The 16,336-nt window shown below is 47.8% G+C and overlaps 1 protein-coding gene across 1 annotated transcript; it reads left to right on the top strand.

Annotated features, from left to right (window-relative positions):
• The first annotated feature begins 3,727 nt into the window (after positions 1 to 3,727).
• On the top strand, positions 3,728 to 16,334 carry LOC148827884 (uncharacterized). Its single transcript, XM_088926397.1, has 5 exons — positions 3,728 to 3,767; positions 4,981 to 5,943; positions 9,877 to 11,898; positions 12,272 to 13,042; positions 15,727 to 16,334. The coding sequence occupies exons 1-5, from the start codon at positions 3,737 to 3,739 to the stop codon at positions 15,759 to 15,761; spliced, it is 3,822 nt and encodes a 1,273-aa protein (XP_088782523.1). The 5' UTR covers positions 3,728 to 3,736; the 3' UTR covers positions 15,762 to 16,334.
• Positions 16,335 to 16,336: the final 2 nt, after the last annotated feature.

A 16,336-nucleotide genomic window follows, 5' to 3' on the forward strand; every position in this document is an offset into this window, starting at 1 on the left:
TCTTTGGTTTTGCTGACATTGAGAGAGGTTATTGTCAGTGCACCACTCCACCAGGTTCCTGACCTCATCCCTGCAGGCTGTCTCATCATTAGCGGTAATAATAATAATAATAATTGCTTACACTTATATTGCACTTTTCTGGACACTCCACTCAAAGCGCTTTACAGGTAATGGGGACTCCCCTCCACCACCACCAATGTGCAGCCCCACCTGGATGATGTAACGGCAGCCATAGTGCGCCAGAGCGCTCACCACACATCAGCTATCAGTGGGGAGGAGAGCAGAATGATGAAGCCAGTTCAGAGACGGGGATTATTAGGAGGCCATGATTGGTAAGGGCCAATGGGAAATTTGGTCAGGACACCGGGGTTACACCCCTGGTCTTTTTCAAGAAACGGCTTGGGATTTTTAATGACCACAGAGAGTCAGGACCTCAGTTTTACGTCTCATCCGAAGGATGGCGCCTGTTTACAGTATAGTGTCCCCGTCACTGTACTGGGGCATTAGGACCCACATGAACAGCAGGGTGAGCGCCCCCTACTCTTCCACTCTAACACCTCTTCCAGCAGCAACCTTAGTTTTTCCCAAGAGGTCTCCCATCCAGGTACTGACCAGGCTCACACCTGCTTAGCTTCAGTGGGTTGAAGCCAATGATGGGGGTGTCATCAGCATATTTGTAGATGGAATTCAGCTGTCTCGTCACACAAATGTGGGTAAAAAAGAAGAACAGCAAGGGGCCAAGCACACAGCCCTGAGGGGCACCTGTATTAATGGTCAGCATGGAAGAAAGTTTTCCATCTACCCTCACAGTCTGTGGTCTGCCACTCAGGAAATCCACAATCCACAGAGCACAGAGAAGCTTCCTGACCTGTCTGGATGGAACTATTGTGTTAAATGTGGAGCTGTAATCAATGAATAGCTTTCTGACGTGTCTTTATCAGCCAAGTGAGCCAGGGCAGTGTGAATTTCCAGGGAAATAGCATTGTCAGTTGACCTGTTACACCGGTATGCAAACTGCAGGGGGTCTAAGCACTCAGGTACAAGTGTGTTAATGTGCCTCATGAGCAGCCTTTCAAAGCATTTCATCATGGTGGATGTGAGCGCTACCGGCCTGTAATCATTAAAACAGGTCACAGAATTTTTCTTTGGCACTGGAATAATGGTAGCTTTCTTAAAACACTATAACATATAATACACTGAGTCTGTCCTGCTTCACATGTATCTGTACTGTATCTAAGAGCTGGGAGACCCCAGCAGTGTGTCTGTCCTGCAGGACAGTCCCAGCTCTGTCTTACTGTGTGCATTGAGCTCTATACAGCCTGAATCTGCACTGACTGTCTCCTGTATCACATGTATCTGTACTGTATATAAGAGGTGGGAGACCTCAACACTGTGTCTGTACTGCAGGACAGTCCCACCTCTGTGTCACTGTGTGTATTGAGCTCGATATGAAACTGCCCAAGACCATCTCCTGCTCAGTGTACACAGGACACCAGGTGCACATCTGTAAGCAACACTAAACATTTTAAGAAAAGAAAAGTTGTCACACACCTCTCCTCTTTCACTTTCATTCTCAGAGTAAGTGAAGCACATTGTGCAGCACAACGCTCTGTGGTTTCTGCGGGCTATTTCTTCTGTACTGTGACCTGCAGACCTGTGTTCCTGCACGTCTCCACACCTCTCACAGCATTGTCATTTCTCAGAATCATGAGTGTGTTTGTTCTTCAAAAGAACCTCTGTAGCTGCCATTTTGTTTGTCATTTTGTGCTATTTTATAACAGCTGGTGGCTTTCTCAGTTACAAACACACACAACTGGACAGGAGACACAGTGAGAGAGAGAGGAGATCACAGAGAATCCCTCAGTAAAAAACACACACAACAGGACGGGAGACACAGTGAGAGAGAGAGGAGATCACAGAGAATCCCTCAGTAAAAACACACACAAGAGGACAGGAGACACATTGAGAGAGAGACAAGATCAGAGAATCCCTCAGTAATAAACACACACAACAGGACAGGAGACAGTGAGAAAGGAGATCACAGATATCACAGTGAATCCCTCAGAAATTAGCACTCTAACTAACAGGACAGGAGACAGAGAATCCCTCAGCAATACTGTGCCTATAGAAAGTCTGCACCCCCTTGGACTTTTTCACATTTCATTAAGTTGCAGCATGGAACCATGATGGATTTAACTGAGAATTGTTGCCACTCATCAACACAAAGTCCTCTATAATATCAAAGCAAAAAAAAATCCAGACTTTTTACTAAATTAATTAAAAATAAAAACAGAAAATAACTGAATGTATAAGTATTCACCCCCGTGCATTGACACACGGTGTAACACAGCTCGCACCATGAACACGAAGATCATCGCAGTTATCGAAGCATTTCACGAAAAGGATTCGGAAAAACTCGAGCGGTTGTTAAAGTAAAAACTCTCACGAAAAGATCGCTTCTGAAATCCCTACTCACCAGAATAATCACGGACACGTCATCGGCAGACAATTTCCCTGCAAAGACAGAGCAGCGTGAAGCAGCGACATTAAGCGACTCTAACTTGGCGGCACCTTTCAAACTAGAAGTCCCCCAAAACCTGCCGCATGAAATAAAATCCTGGACCAGGTAAAATCTCATTTATAGCACAGCAACACTTGGTACATCCTCAGAACTGGGTGGAATGTGATAAAGAGACCCACAGCTAATAGAAAATTCACTCATTTTTTGCTTTCTTGTAATCTTTATGGTGTTTTAATATCACTTCCTAAAAATTGACGCGGAACTCTCATTCCTGGCCAAATAAAAAATTGTGCCTCTCCCAAAGTGGCTCCAGGTTTTTTCTACGTGTAGGAACTTGAATGCAGAGTGTACATAATCTTTTTTCAGGAAATGCTCCTGTATTATGGAGCCCTGGTGATGTTATACTTATATATGTAGCCAACTCTATGAATTGGCTACATTACTCTGCTGTCCTCCCCACTGATAGCTGATGTGTGGTGAGTGTTCTGTCGCACTATGGCTGCCGTCGCATCATCCAGGTGGGGCTGCACATTGGTGGTGGTGGAGGGGAGTCCCCATTACCTGTAAAGCGCTTTGAGTGGAGTGTCCAGAAAAGCTCTATATAAGTGTAAGCAATATTATTATTATTATTATTATTATTATTATTATTATTATTATTATTATTATTATTATTATTATATAGCGCTCTTCTGGACACTCCACTCAAAGCTCTTTACAGGTAATGGTTATTTGGATGAAGAGCTGATTTTGGGGATTAATAGTGTCTTTCTACAGCCCACCTCTCAGCCAAAATAAATAACCTTAAAGAGACTCCACCATCCATGGGGTGTGGACCCTAGTGTCCTGACTGCTGGTCAGTAAAGATCCTGGGACACTGTGTGTGAGAGTAGGGGTGTGGACCCCAGTGTCCCGCTTGCTGGTCAGTACAGATCCCAGGACACTGTGTGTGAGAGTAGGGGTGTGACCCCAGTGTCTTGACTGCTGGTCAATACAGATCCCAGGACACTGTGTGTAGGAGTAGGGGTGTGGACCCCAGTGTCCAAGGATGCTGGGAAGAGTTGACCTGGGTATTCTGGTGATTTCTTTTGGTCTTACTGATGAACCTGTTCAGTTGGTAATTAACTTTATAAATCCACCAGGTGATGCAAGAGCGGTGTCACAGCGAGGACAGGAAACTACCACCCCACATCAACAGGAAGAGAAGGAGAGAGAGAGATGGCGTCTGAGAGCTCAGCGCTCAGCCCTGGTGAGTTTTCTCTTGTTCTAACTGTCAGAGTGTCGGTAAGGGAGTCACTGAGGGTCTCTTCTCTGTCACACAGCACAGCAGCAGCTGGAGAAGGTTCTTCCTGTCTGCTGAGAGTTTGTTCTGTCTGTCAAACAGACAGGGTCTGAACTAGGAGAGAGACAGGAGCTGATTTACTGTCACTTTCTCTTGTCGGGGATCAGAGATCGGTGTTGTAAAATCCAAGCTGTTCAGAAATCACTAAATATTTTAATAAGGTGTTTATTTAAGGTAAAATTATTGATGTAAAACCTGACTGTTTGCTGATGGTATTGGATTCACACCATTCGTATTCATGATGCTCAGACATGTTCAGATAAGATCATTTCCTGTCTGTTGCTCAGAGGCCGTTTTTATTGTACAGTTGATAATACCAGAGAGGAATAAGTACAGATAAAAAACAGAGGAATTTATTTGGTCCATAATTAGTAGCAATTCCAGGTTCTCATGCAGCTGTTTCTCCTGTACTGACTGGAGGAGCTCATCCAGCTGTGTCTGGAGAAGCCAGGGTATCGGCTTCAACACCATGGCTGGGCAGTTTGTTCCCCCCCCCACCACCCCTCTCTATGTACAGTAGAGCCTCCTGTCCTAACCACTGAGGATTTTAAACATGTTGTATGTATCTGGCTCAGTATCTTCAGCTTTCCTCCAGCCTGTCAGTGTGGGACACTCCCTTCAGACTAAAGAGACTCAGTTCCTCCATCCTGACAGTGTGGGAAGCTCCCTTTAGACTAAAAAGACTCATTTCCTTTAGTCTGTTAGTGTGGGACACTTCCTTGAGACTAAGGAGACTCAGTTCCTCCAGCCTGTCAGTGTGGGACCCTCCTTTCATACTGGGAGGTGTAGAAGTTCAATAAATACAGGAGTCACAGATGGACTCTCAGTGTTAGTAGGACTGTTCTGTATGACAAACAGGTCTTTTCATATTCAACAATTTAGTTTTGTACCAAAATGAAATGAAATCCCATGAAACAACAGTGAAGTTAAGAAAATTCTAGTATCTAATGACAAAAGAAATATGTACTATAGAGAGAACTGATAAATGTAAAACACTACCTGTAATAGAAATGAGAATAAAAATGAAAAATTGTGATTAAATTTCTGATATTTACAAGAGATGTATGAAAAGAATTTGTGATACATAATCTAAATAATCTTTGAACTTTTTCTCTGACAGGGGAGGGACAGGCTGATTCCTATGAGTTACCACAGCGTCTCTCAGAGATCAGGATCATCCTGCTGGGGGAGAGTGGGTCTGGGAAGAGCTCAGCAGGAAACACCATCCTGGGCAGAGATGAGTTTGACACTAAGAGAGTAACTGAGGAGTGTGAGAAGAGACAGGGTGAAGTAGCTGGGAGGCAGGTCACTGTGGTCGACACTCCAGACTGGGATGAGTGGCTGATAGGGAATGATCCACAGCAGATCAGACAGGAAATTGTGCCTCTGTGTCCCCCAGGACCCCACACTCTCCTTCTGGTGATTGATCTGGACTCAAACACAGACTGGAGATCAGTGAAGGAACATCTGGATCTTCTCAGTAAAAGAGTCTGGAGACACACAATAGTGCTGTTCACCTGGGGGGACACACTGAGAGACACAGACATTGAGCAGCACATTGAGAGAAGAGGGAAGAATCTCCAGGGGCTGGTGGAGAAATGTGGGAACAGGTATCATGTTCTCAACAACAAGAACAGGGGTGACCGCACTCAGGTCACAGAGCTGCTGGAGAAGATAGAGGACATGGTGGCAGGAAACTATGGGCAGTACTTCACTACTGACATTGAACATCTACACACTGAACTGGACAAATATATCAGACAAAGGGAGGAGGAGAGACAGAGAGAGATAGAGGAGCTGAGACAGAGGTTGGAGGAGAGACAGAGAGAGACAGAGGACCTGAGACAGAGGGAGGAGGAGAGACAGAGAGAGACAGAGGAGCTGAGACAGAAGTATGAAAGAAGGGAGAGAGAGAGAGAAGAGGAGCTCAGACAGAGGTTTGAGGAGGAGTGGAGCAGAAGAGAAGAGGAGCTGAAGGAGAAGATGAGAAAGACACTGAAGGAAGAGGAGCTGGAGAAAGAGACAGAGGAGCACAGACTGCCTGTCAAGAGGAGGAATAGTAAAGATCTTGAACCTCCCGAGAGTGAGTATAATTGATGCTGTATTACTGAATCACTGATCTTACTGGTCTGCAAACTGAAAGATTTAATCATCTTGTGTCCTATTAGGAATTAAAATCATACTGTGCTCCTCTCTGTACTATATTACTAACACAGTGGCACACTGATATGTACCAGCTTAAATTAGTTCAGTTTCTCTAAATGATAAGGTTTATATCAGTAGAATGAGATCTAAACACACAACAACCTCTGTAATCTGTTCCTCAAGACCTTCTGACCAGTAGAGTCAAAGGCAGCTCTGAAGTCCAGCAGGACAGGAATGGATGAAAGAGCCCATCAGCAGATCATTAAAAACCCAGACAAGAGCTGTTTCTGTACATCAGTCCGAAAGACTCGTCACAGCTTGTCTGCAGATCAGTGAGTCTGTGACTGAACAGCAGCAGCCTGTTGTAGGATCTGTGTCAAAAGGGTGAGATGGAGAATTACTGAACAGCCTGGAGTCTGAATTCTGTTTTTTTAACAAAACGTAACAAAAAGTAAAATTACAATCTGACCCGTTTCAGAGTGAAATACCCAAAAGAATGATTGCACTTGGCACTAGACTCTTCTAAAGTGTTTGTTATGACCCCAGGGGTAAAGGGGTATAACATTTAGAATGGGTTTTAGATGCAGGCGGGTTTCTGGTGAGGAACTTAGGAAGCGTGACAACAAACGTTTGGTGCAAAAGTGATTTATTTTTAAAAAGTGAATAAGTGACTGGTACGTTTACAGAACACAATAACACACAGGGAAAAGGAACTTGAGCGGTGCCAAAGGAAAGAAAATAACAAAGAAAATAACAAAACCAAACGGATCTAGTACAGTGAGGACTAACCTAACTAACCCAAACAAACAAAAATTAAAGGGTTTTCGGCGTCTTCACACGTCCTAACTTCCCTACACTGAACTAACCAGAACCAAAATACAGGAGTGGCCCCTAACCTAGTGTGACAGAAAACAAACCTATAACCAGACTACCTTACCTTTTCCCCTGGTGTTCAAGTTCACAATTATCAATAACACGACACAAGTGAACCGATTGCACGATTAAGGGAAAAGGGGTACCAAAGAAAATACAAAGAAGAGGGTAACAAATAAAGTAACAAGTGTGTAATAACAAAACAGGTAATCAAAACAAAACAAACGAAGCCGAAGCTAACAAACACGAACACTAGCGAACTTGAGCTGAAGCTGAGCCGAAAGCTAATAGAGTTGAACTTCTACAGGTATTTAAACTTTGAGGTCTGGTTTCTGATTGGCCGGGAGTAGAATAATGACATCACAACTGCAATGATGGTGTAGTGATGCACCAATGGCGGGGGGGGTACCAGGTTAAATACAGGAAAACAACAAAACAAAAACACGGCACGCACTTTCAATTTGACATAATTGCTCTAAATTGGATTTAAGAGATTATTTTTCCATACACAAATTCACATCCAAAAACACTGTAACAGTACAGAATCATATCTGTTGCTTGAAATCCAACAACTGAACACACCGAGTTCAGGGAGTGAAGCTGGCTGCTGTTTTCTGTTGAGTGTCAATGATTCCTCTCTATGTTTTGATCTGGAGCTTAAGAGTCTAAAATAATACGAGTGTATCTGACTGAGGTCACTGACAGAAGAGTTCAGAACAGGAGCAGCAGTCTGAATGAACAGACCTGATGTTATTGGAGCTCCTCAGTGTATCTGACTGAGGATCACTGACAGAAGAGCTCAGAACAGGAGCAGCAGTCTGAATGAACAGACCTGATGTTATTGGAGCTCCTCAGTGTATCTGACTGAGGATCACTGACAGAAGAGCTCAGAACAGGAGCAGCAGTCTGAATGAACAGACCTGATGTTATTGAAGATCCTCAGTATATCTGACTGAGGATCACTGACAGAAGAGCTCAGAACAGGAGCAGCAGTCTGAATGAACAGACCTGATGTTGTTGGAGCTCCTCGGTATATCTGACTGAGGGTCACTGACAGAAGAGTTCAGAACAGGAGCAGCAGTCTGAATGAACAGACCTGATGTTATTGGAGCTCCTCAGTGTATCTGACTGAGGATCACTGACAGAAGAGCTCAGAACAGGAGCAGCAGTCTGAATGAACAGACCTGATGTTGTTGGAGCTCCTCAGTGTATCTGACTGAGGGTCACTGACAGAAGAGTTCAGAACAGGAGCAGCAGTCTGAATGAACAGACCTGATGTTATTGGAGCTCCTCAGTGTATCTGACTGAGGATCACTGACAGAAGAGCTCAGAACAGGAGCAGGAGTCTGAATGAACAGACCTGATGTTGGAGCTCCTCAGTGTATCTGACTGAGGTCACTGACAGAAGAGCTCAGAACGGGAGCAGCAGTCTGAATGAACAGACCTGATGTTGTTGGAGCTCCTCAGTGTATCTGACTGAGGTCACTGACAGAAGAGCTCAGAACGGGAGCAGCAGTCTGAATGAACAGACCTGATGTTGTTGGAGCTCCTCAGTGTATCTGACTGAGGGTCACTGACAGAAGAGCTCAGAACAGGAGCAGGAGTCTGAATGAACAGACCTGATGTTATTGAAGATCCTCAGTATATCTGACTGAGGATCACTGACAGAAGAGCTCAGAACAGGAGCAGCAGTCTGAATGAACAGACCTGATGTTATTGGAGCTCCTCAGTGTATCTGACTGAGGGTCACTGACAGAAGAGCTCAGAACAGGAGCAGGAGTCTGAATGAACAGACCTGATGTTATTGAAGATCCTCAGTATATCTGACTGAGGATCACTGACAGAAGAGCTCAGAACAGGAGCAGCAGTCTGAATGAACAGACCTGATGTTGTTGGAGCTCCTCAGTGTATCTGACTGAGGATCACTGACAGAAGAGTTCAGAACAGGAGCAGCAGTCTGAATGAACAGACCTGATGTTGTTGGAGCTCCTCAGTGTATCTGACTGAGGGTCACTGACAGAAGAGCTCAGAACAGGAGCAGCAGTCTGAATGAACAGACCTGATGTTGTTGGAGCTCCTCAGTGTATCTGACTGAGGGTCACTGACAGAAGAGCTCAGAACAGGAGCAGCAGTCTGAATGAACAGACTTGTTGTTGTGAAACTCAAGAGCTCATGTAGGTTTGTCAGTAGTTACAGAAACACCACATCAAAACAAATACCAAAATCATCCAAAATGCCCAGTTCCAGGATAGACAGGGAGACCACAGGTGACAACAAGGTCCAATATTTATGCTTTTGAAGATGAAATTGAAAACCAAGTTGACAAAACCTTTTGTGTTATTCACAGAAAATCACTGACAAATATTTGCTTGAACATCTCTGATACTTAGAAAGTCACTGATGGATATTTGCTTGGTATAAAATTCTGGCTTGATAATATAGGTTTGACTTGGATTTTGATCTCTTTTTCTGTTCATATTGTTGTTGTTTTTTGGCCATTTCTTAGATTAAAAACTTCACTGGCACTTTAACAAATAAAGGAACAAGTAATAGGTTTATTCCATGCTGAAAAAAAGAAGAAAGAGAACACAACGTTTCGGCCGTGGAGCCTTCTTCAGGTGTGGGCTCCACGGCCGAAACGTTGTGTTCTCTTTCTTCTTTTTTTCAGCATGGAATAAACCTATTACTTGTTCCTTTGCAGCCTACGCATGCTGACGCAGCTACCCACCTGAACTTTAACAAATAAAACCTAGTTTTTCCCTCAAGAAATAGATGTGCTGCTGGAAAATGATCAGCGAGTTCCTCTCTTCTCAGTTTCTCTCATCTCCGTTCTTCCTGATGTTTTTTGGGCTATAAACTTATATGGAACTTTAATGTAGAAACAGGTGTGATTTGAAAACAATTTAGAACTTGTATAGTGGGATCCTGAGACAACTAACTTTGCTCATCTAATTCATGTGTAACCTCCCTGATGCTCCTGTCTCTTCTCCTGTTGCAGTGAGTGAAGGAGACCCTGTAGTTGAACCCAGACTCCAGCCCCGCCCCTCTGAGCTGAGACTGGTGCTGCTGGGCAGGACTGGTGCTGGGAAGAGCGCAGCAGGAAACACCCTCCTGGGCAGCACACAGTTCCCCTCCCGGCCCAGCCTGTCGGCGGTCACCCAGACCTGCGAGAGACGCAGGGGGGAGGCTGCTGGGAGGCAGCTCTCCGTCATCGACACGCCAGGCCTCCTGGACAGCAGGGGGCGCCAGAGGGACGTGTGTCTGGAGGTCCGGAGGTGCCTGCTGCTGTCCTCTCCAGGACCCCACGCTTTCCTGCTGGTGCTGCGGGCCAGACGCTTCACGGACGAGGAGAAGGGAGCCCTGCTGACCGTGACCGAGGTGTTTGGGGAGGCTGTCCTGAATTGCACTGTCGTCCTCTTCACCCACGGGGACAGTCTGGGACAGGAGACAGTGGAGCAGTACATTGACACACAGGGGAGAGACCTGCAGCAGCTCTTAGAGAGCTGTGGGAACAGGTATCATGTTCTCAACAATATGGACACGGGCGACCGCACTCAGGTCACACAGCTGCTGGAGAAGATCGAGGACATGGTGGCCAGAAACAATAGGGGCTTCTTTGTGGACCAGGATGCAGAGGAGAGGCTGAGAGAAAGAGAGAACAGATACAGAGAGGTGGAGGAGGAGGACAGGAAGGAGAGGGAGGAGTTTCTGAAGAAAGCGCAGGAGCTGAGAGAGGAGTACGAGGCAGAACTGCGTCAGAAGACGGAGGAGGTGAGACGCAGGAGTGAGGAAGAGCAGAGGAGGAGAGCGGAGCAGCTGAAGGAGGAGCACGAGGAGCAGCAGAGGCACCAGCTGGAGGAGCTGAGACGCAGGCAGGGAGAGGAGCAGCGCAGGCAGCTGGAGGCTCTCAGGAGAGAGCAGGAGGAGACACTGCGCAGGAAGGAGCAGGAGCTGCAGCTGCACTACCAGGAGCAGAGGCAGATGCTGGAGCAGGAGCAGCGCGAGAAGATGGAGGAGATTAAGCTCCGCTACAGGACGCAGCACCAGGAGCTCCTGCGCAGGTACGAGGAGGAGCAGCGCAGCAGAGCTGAGCAGATGGAGCTCAGATACCAGGAGCAGCACAGGAGGGTGCAGGAGACCATCCTGAAACTCACTGAGGAGCAGCTGAGGAAGGTGGAGGAGACCAGGACCCAGTGTGCAGAGAGACTGAGGGAGAGGATGGAGGCCGTGAAGAGGGAGCTTGAAGAAGAGCAGGAGAGGAAGATAGAGGAGCTGAGGCAGCAGCACAGAGGCCAAGACCGCGGGGAGGCCCAGCAGAGGTCTGAAGCAGAGCTGTGGAGGAAGGTGGACGAGATCAAGCAGCTGTATGAAGAGAGACTGCAGGGGAGAGTTCAGGAGCTGGAGCAGCAGCAGCAGAGGGAGATGGAGGAGAAGAGGAAGGAGCAGGAGGAGGAGCAGAGGAAGAGAGAGGAGGGGCTGAGGAGGCAGCTGGAGGAGGATCACAGGCAGAGGGAGCAGGAGCTGGAGCTGAGGAAGGCTGAGGAGCTCAGGAGAGTGGAGGAGCTGGAGCAGAGATACGCACTGGAGGAGCAGAGCAGACAGGCAGAGCTCAGACTCCACTACGAGGAGAGGATGAGAGAGCAGGGCAGGCAGGAGCTGCAGAGGCAGACGGAGGAGCTGAAACTGAGGCAGCAGCAGAGGGAGGCAGAGCTGAGGCAGGAACTGGAAGATGAGCAGAGGAAGAGGGCGGAGGAGCTGAGGCAGCAGTTGGAGAGGGAGCACCGTCAGAGAGAGCAGGAGCTGGAGGAGAGATACAGGGAGCAGCACCGAGAGGCGCAGGAGGAGAGGAGCAGGACGGAGGAGCTGAGGAGGCAGTGGGAGGAAGGGCTGAGAGAGGAGTACGACAGGAGGCTGCAGAGAAAGGAGGCGGAGATCCAGGAGAGGTGGGAAGGGGAGCTGCAGAGGAGAGTGAAGGAGCTGCAGGAGTCCTCCCAGCCTCAGAGCCTGGAGCCAGGTCAGAGTAAGTACCCCAGCAGTGGTAGATGCCCAGTTGGAGTGGGGTAAATTTTGCGGGGCAAATTCCAGAGAGACAGATCTGCTCACAAGACTTCCCAATATTTATGCTTTTCACTTTAATTAGATCATTACAATTCGTCTTATTTCAACTGAAGATTTAGATTCTCAGAGTCATCCAATCTTATCCCATCACAGCTGACTTGAACCACAAGCTTTTGAACTTGTGATGTCTGATCTCTGATCAGGGTCCTCACCAGAGTACGTTTCATTCCTTTCACAAGCCAGAGTGGCAGATATCAGCTGCAGAATGATGTACTTGTTGCAAAACATGAGAAGCTCTAACAGTGTAATGTTGTCTTGTTTGGTTGTTGATCCAGGGAGAAGCCCAGGAGAAACTCCCAGTCCAGAGATCCCAGCAGCTCCTCGTCTGTTAAAGCTGAGCATTGTGCTTCTGGGGTGTGAAAAGGCTGGGAAGAGCTCAGCAGGAAACACCATCCTGGGCAGAGAGGAGTTTGACACTGAGGGAGTAACTGAGGAATGTGAGAGGAGACAGGGTGAAGTAGCTGGGAGGCAGATCACTGTGGTCGACACTCCAGGCTGGCACTTGAATAATATAAAGTCCACCTCAGAGTGGGTCAAACAAGAGACTGTGTACAGTGTGTCTCTGTGCCCCCCAGGACCCCACGCTCTCCTCCTGGTGATTCCTCTCATCACACTCACAGAGAAACAGAGGAGAGTAGAGAAGGAACATCTGCAGCTCCTCAGTAAGACAGTGTGGAGACACACAATAGTGCTGTTCTCCTGTGGGGACACACTGACACACACAACCATTGAGCAGCACATTGAGAGAGGAGGGAAGAAGCTCCAGTGTCTGATGGAGAAATGTGGGAACAGGTATCATGTTCTCAACAACAAGAACAGGGGCGACCGCACTCAGGTCACAGAGCTGCTGGAGAAGATAGAGGACATGGTGACAGGAATGAGTGTCTTTCCATACATGAAGAACAGAAAACTTCTGCAGAAGATACAGAAGAGAAAGATGGCCAAGAAAGAAAGGAGGAAAGAGGAGGATGTAGAAGATGAAGAGAGAGGAGCTGGAAGAGTGCCTGTCAGTAGGAGACACAGTAAAGAGTCAGAGCCCCCAAACTGTAAGTCCTGATCACACCGAAACTCTCTCTCCTACATCACTGACCCTCTGTCTGTACGGCACACTGACACACAGCTCTCTCCTACATCACTGATCCTCTCTCTGTACGACACACTGACACACAGCTCTCTCTCTCCTACATCACTGACCCTCTGTCTGTACGGCACACTGACACACAGCTCTCTCCTACATCACTGATCCTCTCTCTGTACGACACACTGACACACAGCTCTCTCTCTCCTACATCACTGACCCTCTGTCTGTACGGCACACTGACACACAGCTCTCTCTCTCCTACATCACCGACCCTGTCTGTACGACACACTGACACAAAGCTCTCTCTCCTACATCACTGACCCTCTGTCTGTACGACACACTGACACAGCTCTCTCCTACATCACTGATTCTCTCTCTGTACGACACACTGACACACGGCTCTCTTCTACATCACTGACCCTCTGTCTGTACGGCACACTGACACACAGCTCTCTCTCTCCTACATTACTGACCCTCTGTCTGTACGACACACTGACACACAGCTCTCTCTCCTACATCACTGACCCTCTGTCTGTACGACACACTGACACACAGCTCTCTCTCCTACATCACTGACCCTCTGTCTGTACGACACACTGACACACGGCTCTCTCTCTCCTACATCACTGACCCTCTGTCTGTATGACACACTGACACACAGCTCTCTCCTACATCACTGACCCTCTGTCTGTACGACACACTGACACACAGCTCTCTCTCCTACATCACTGACCCTCTGTCTGTACGGCACACTGACACACAGCTCTCTCTCCTACATCACTGACCCTCTGTCTGTACGACACACTGACACACAGCTCTCTCTCTCCTACATCACTGACCCTCTGTCTGTACGGTACACTGACACACAGCTCTCTCTCCTACATCACTGATCCTCTGTCTGTACGACACACTGACACACAGCTCTCTCTCCTACATCACTGATCCTCTGTCTGCACGACACACTGACACACAGCTCTCTCTCTCCTACATCACTGACCCTCTGTCTGTACGGCACACTGACACACAGCTCTCTCCTACATCACTGATCCTCTCTCTGTACGACACACTGACACACAGCTCTCTCTCTCCTACATCACTGATCCTCTCTCTGTACGACACACTGACACACAGCTCTCTCTCTCCTACATCACTGACCCTCTGTCTGTACGGCACACTGACACACAGCTCTCTCTCCTACATCACTGACCCTCTCTCTGTATGACACACTGACACACAGCTCTCTCTCCTACATCACTGACCCTCTGTCTGTACGGCACACTGACACACAGCTCTCTCTCTCCTACATCACTGACCCTCTGTCTGTACGACACACTGACACAGCTCTCTCCTACATCACTGATTCTCTCTCTGTACGACACACTGACACACGGCTCTCTTCTACATCACTGACCCTCTGTCTGTACGGCACACTGACACACAGCTCTCTCTCTCCTACATTACTGACCCTCTGTCTGTACGACACACTGACACACAGCTCTCTCTCCTACATCACTGACCCTCTGTCTGTACGACACACTGACACACAGCTCTCTCTCTCCTACATCACTGACCCTCTGTCTGTACGACACACTGACACACAGCTCTCTCTCCTACATCACTGACCCTCTGTCTGTACGGCACACTGACACACAGCTCTCTCTCCTACATCACTGATCCTCTGTCTGTACGACACACTGACACACAGCTCTCTCTCCTACATCACTGATCCTCTATCTGCACGACACACTGACACACAGCTCTCTCTCTCCTACATCACTGACCCTCTGTCTGTATGACACACTGACACACAGCTCTCACTCCTACATCACTGACCCTCTGTCTGTACGACACACTGACACACAGCTCTCTCCTACATCACTGACCCTCTGTCTGTACGACACACTGACACACAGCTCTCTCTCCTACATCACTGACCCTCTGTCTGTACGACACACTGACACACAGCTCTCTCTCCTACATCACTGACCCTCTGTCTGTACGACACACTGACACACGGCTCTCTCTCTCCTACATCACTGACCCTCTGTCTGTACGACACACTGACACACAGCTCTCTCTCCTACATCACTGACCCTCTGTATGGCACACTGACACACAGCTCTCTCTCCTACATCACTGATCCTCTGTCTGTACGACACACTGACACACGGCTCTCTCTCCTACATCACTGACCCTCTCTCTGTACGACACACTGACACACAGCTCTCTCCTACATCACTGATCCTCTGTCTGTACGGCACACTGACACACGGCTCTCTCTCCTACATCACTGACCCTCTGTCTGTACGACACACTAACACACAGCTCTCTCTCCTACATCACTGATCCTCTGTCTGTACGACACACTGACACACGGCTCTCTCTCCTACATCACTGACCCTCTCTCTGTACGACACACTGACACACAGCTCTCTCCTACATCACTGATCCTCTGTCTGTACGACACACTGACACAAAGCTCTCTCTCCTACATCACTGACCCTCTGTCTGTACGACACACTGACACAGCTCTCTCCTACATCACTGATTCTCTCTCTGTACGACACACTGACACACGGCTCTCTTCTACATCACTGACCCTCTGTCTGTACGGCACACTGACACACAGCTCTCTCTTTGTGTTCTCAGTGTCTGGAGGTGAAGGACGCTTGTCTGGACTCTGAACATCATGAGCTTGGAGCTGTACAACAGGACTAAATGATCTACACCCTGCCATTTCCTGTAACATCCACAGCTCTGATGTGCAGTAGATTTCCTGGAGATGATCTGGGAGGAAAGAGGAAGTGGGTCTTCTCCCACAATGCTTTTCGAATGCTTGTATCATCATGACGACCAGAGAGCTGGCCCAGCCCTGTGAAGGAGGAGTTTGATGAGATCAAGAGCTCACAATATTCTCTCTGTGTCCTCTTTTTCTCTCTAGTCTTTTATCTTCCATCCCTTCTCCCCTCTTTCTGCACAAGCAAAGCTGCTCTTATCTTCAACACAACAGTGGTGTTTTTCAGCCACAATCCCTGACTGGAGCAGATCCTGGGGCCCAGTACCAGTATCAGCAAGAAGAAACATCTCCTCTCCTCCCTGTGAGCTTCTTGAGGGCCATTCCTGTAGACTGGGAAAAGATCATGGTTTGGCTCCAACAGAGCAGGTCCTGATCACACCGAAACTCTCTCTCCTACATCACTGACCCTCTGTCTGTACGGCACACTGACACACAGCTCTCTCCTACATCACTGATCCTCTC

This window comes from Atractosteus spatula, chromosome 10 (genome assembly GCF_055471065.1).
Source record: "Atractosteus spatula isolate fAtrSpa1 chromosome 10, fAtrSpa1.hap1, whole genome shotgun sequence".
Lineage (NCBI taxonomy): Eukaryota > Metazoa > Chordata > Actinopteri > Semionotiformes > Lepisosteidae > Atractosteus > Atractosteus spatula.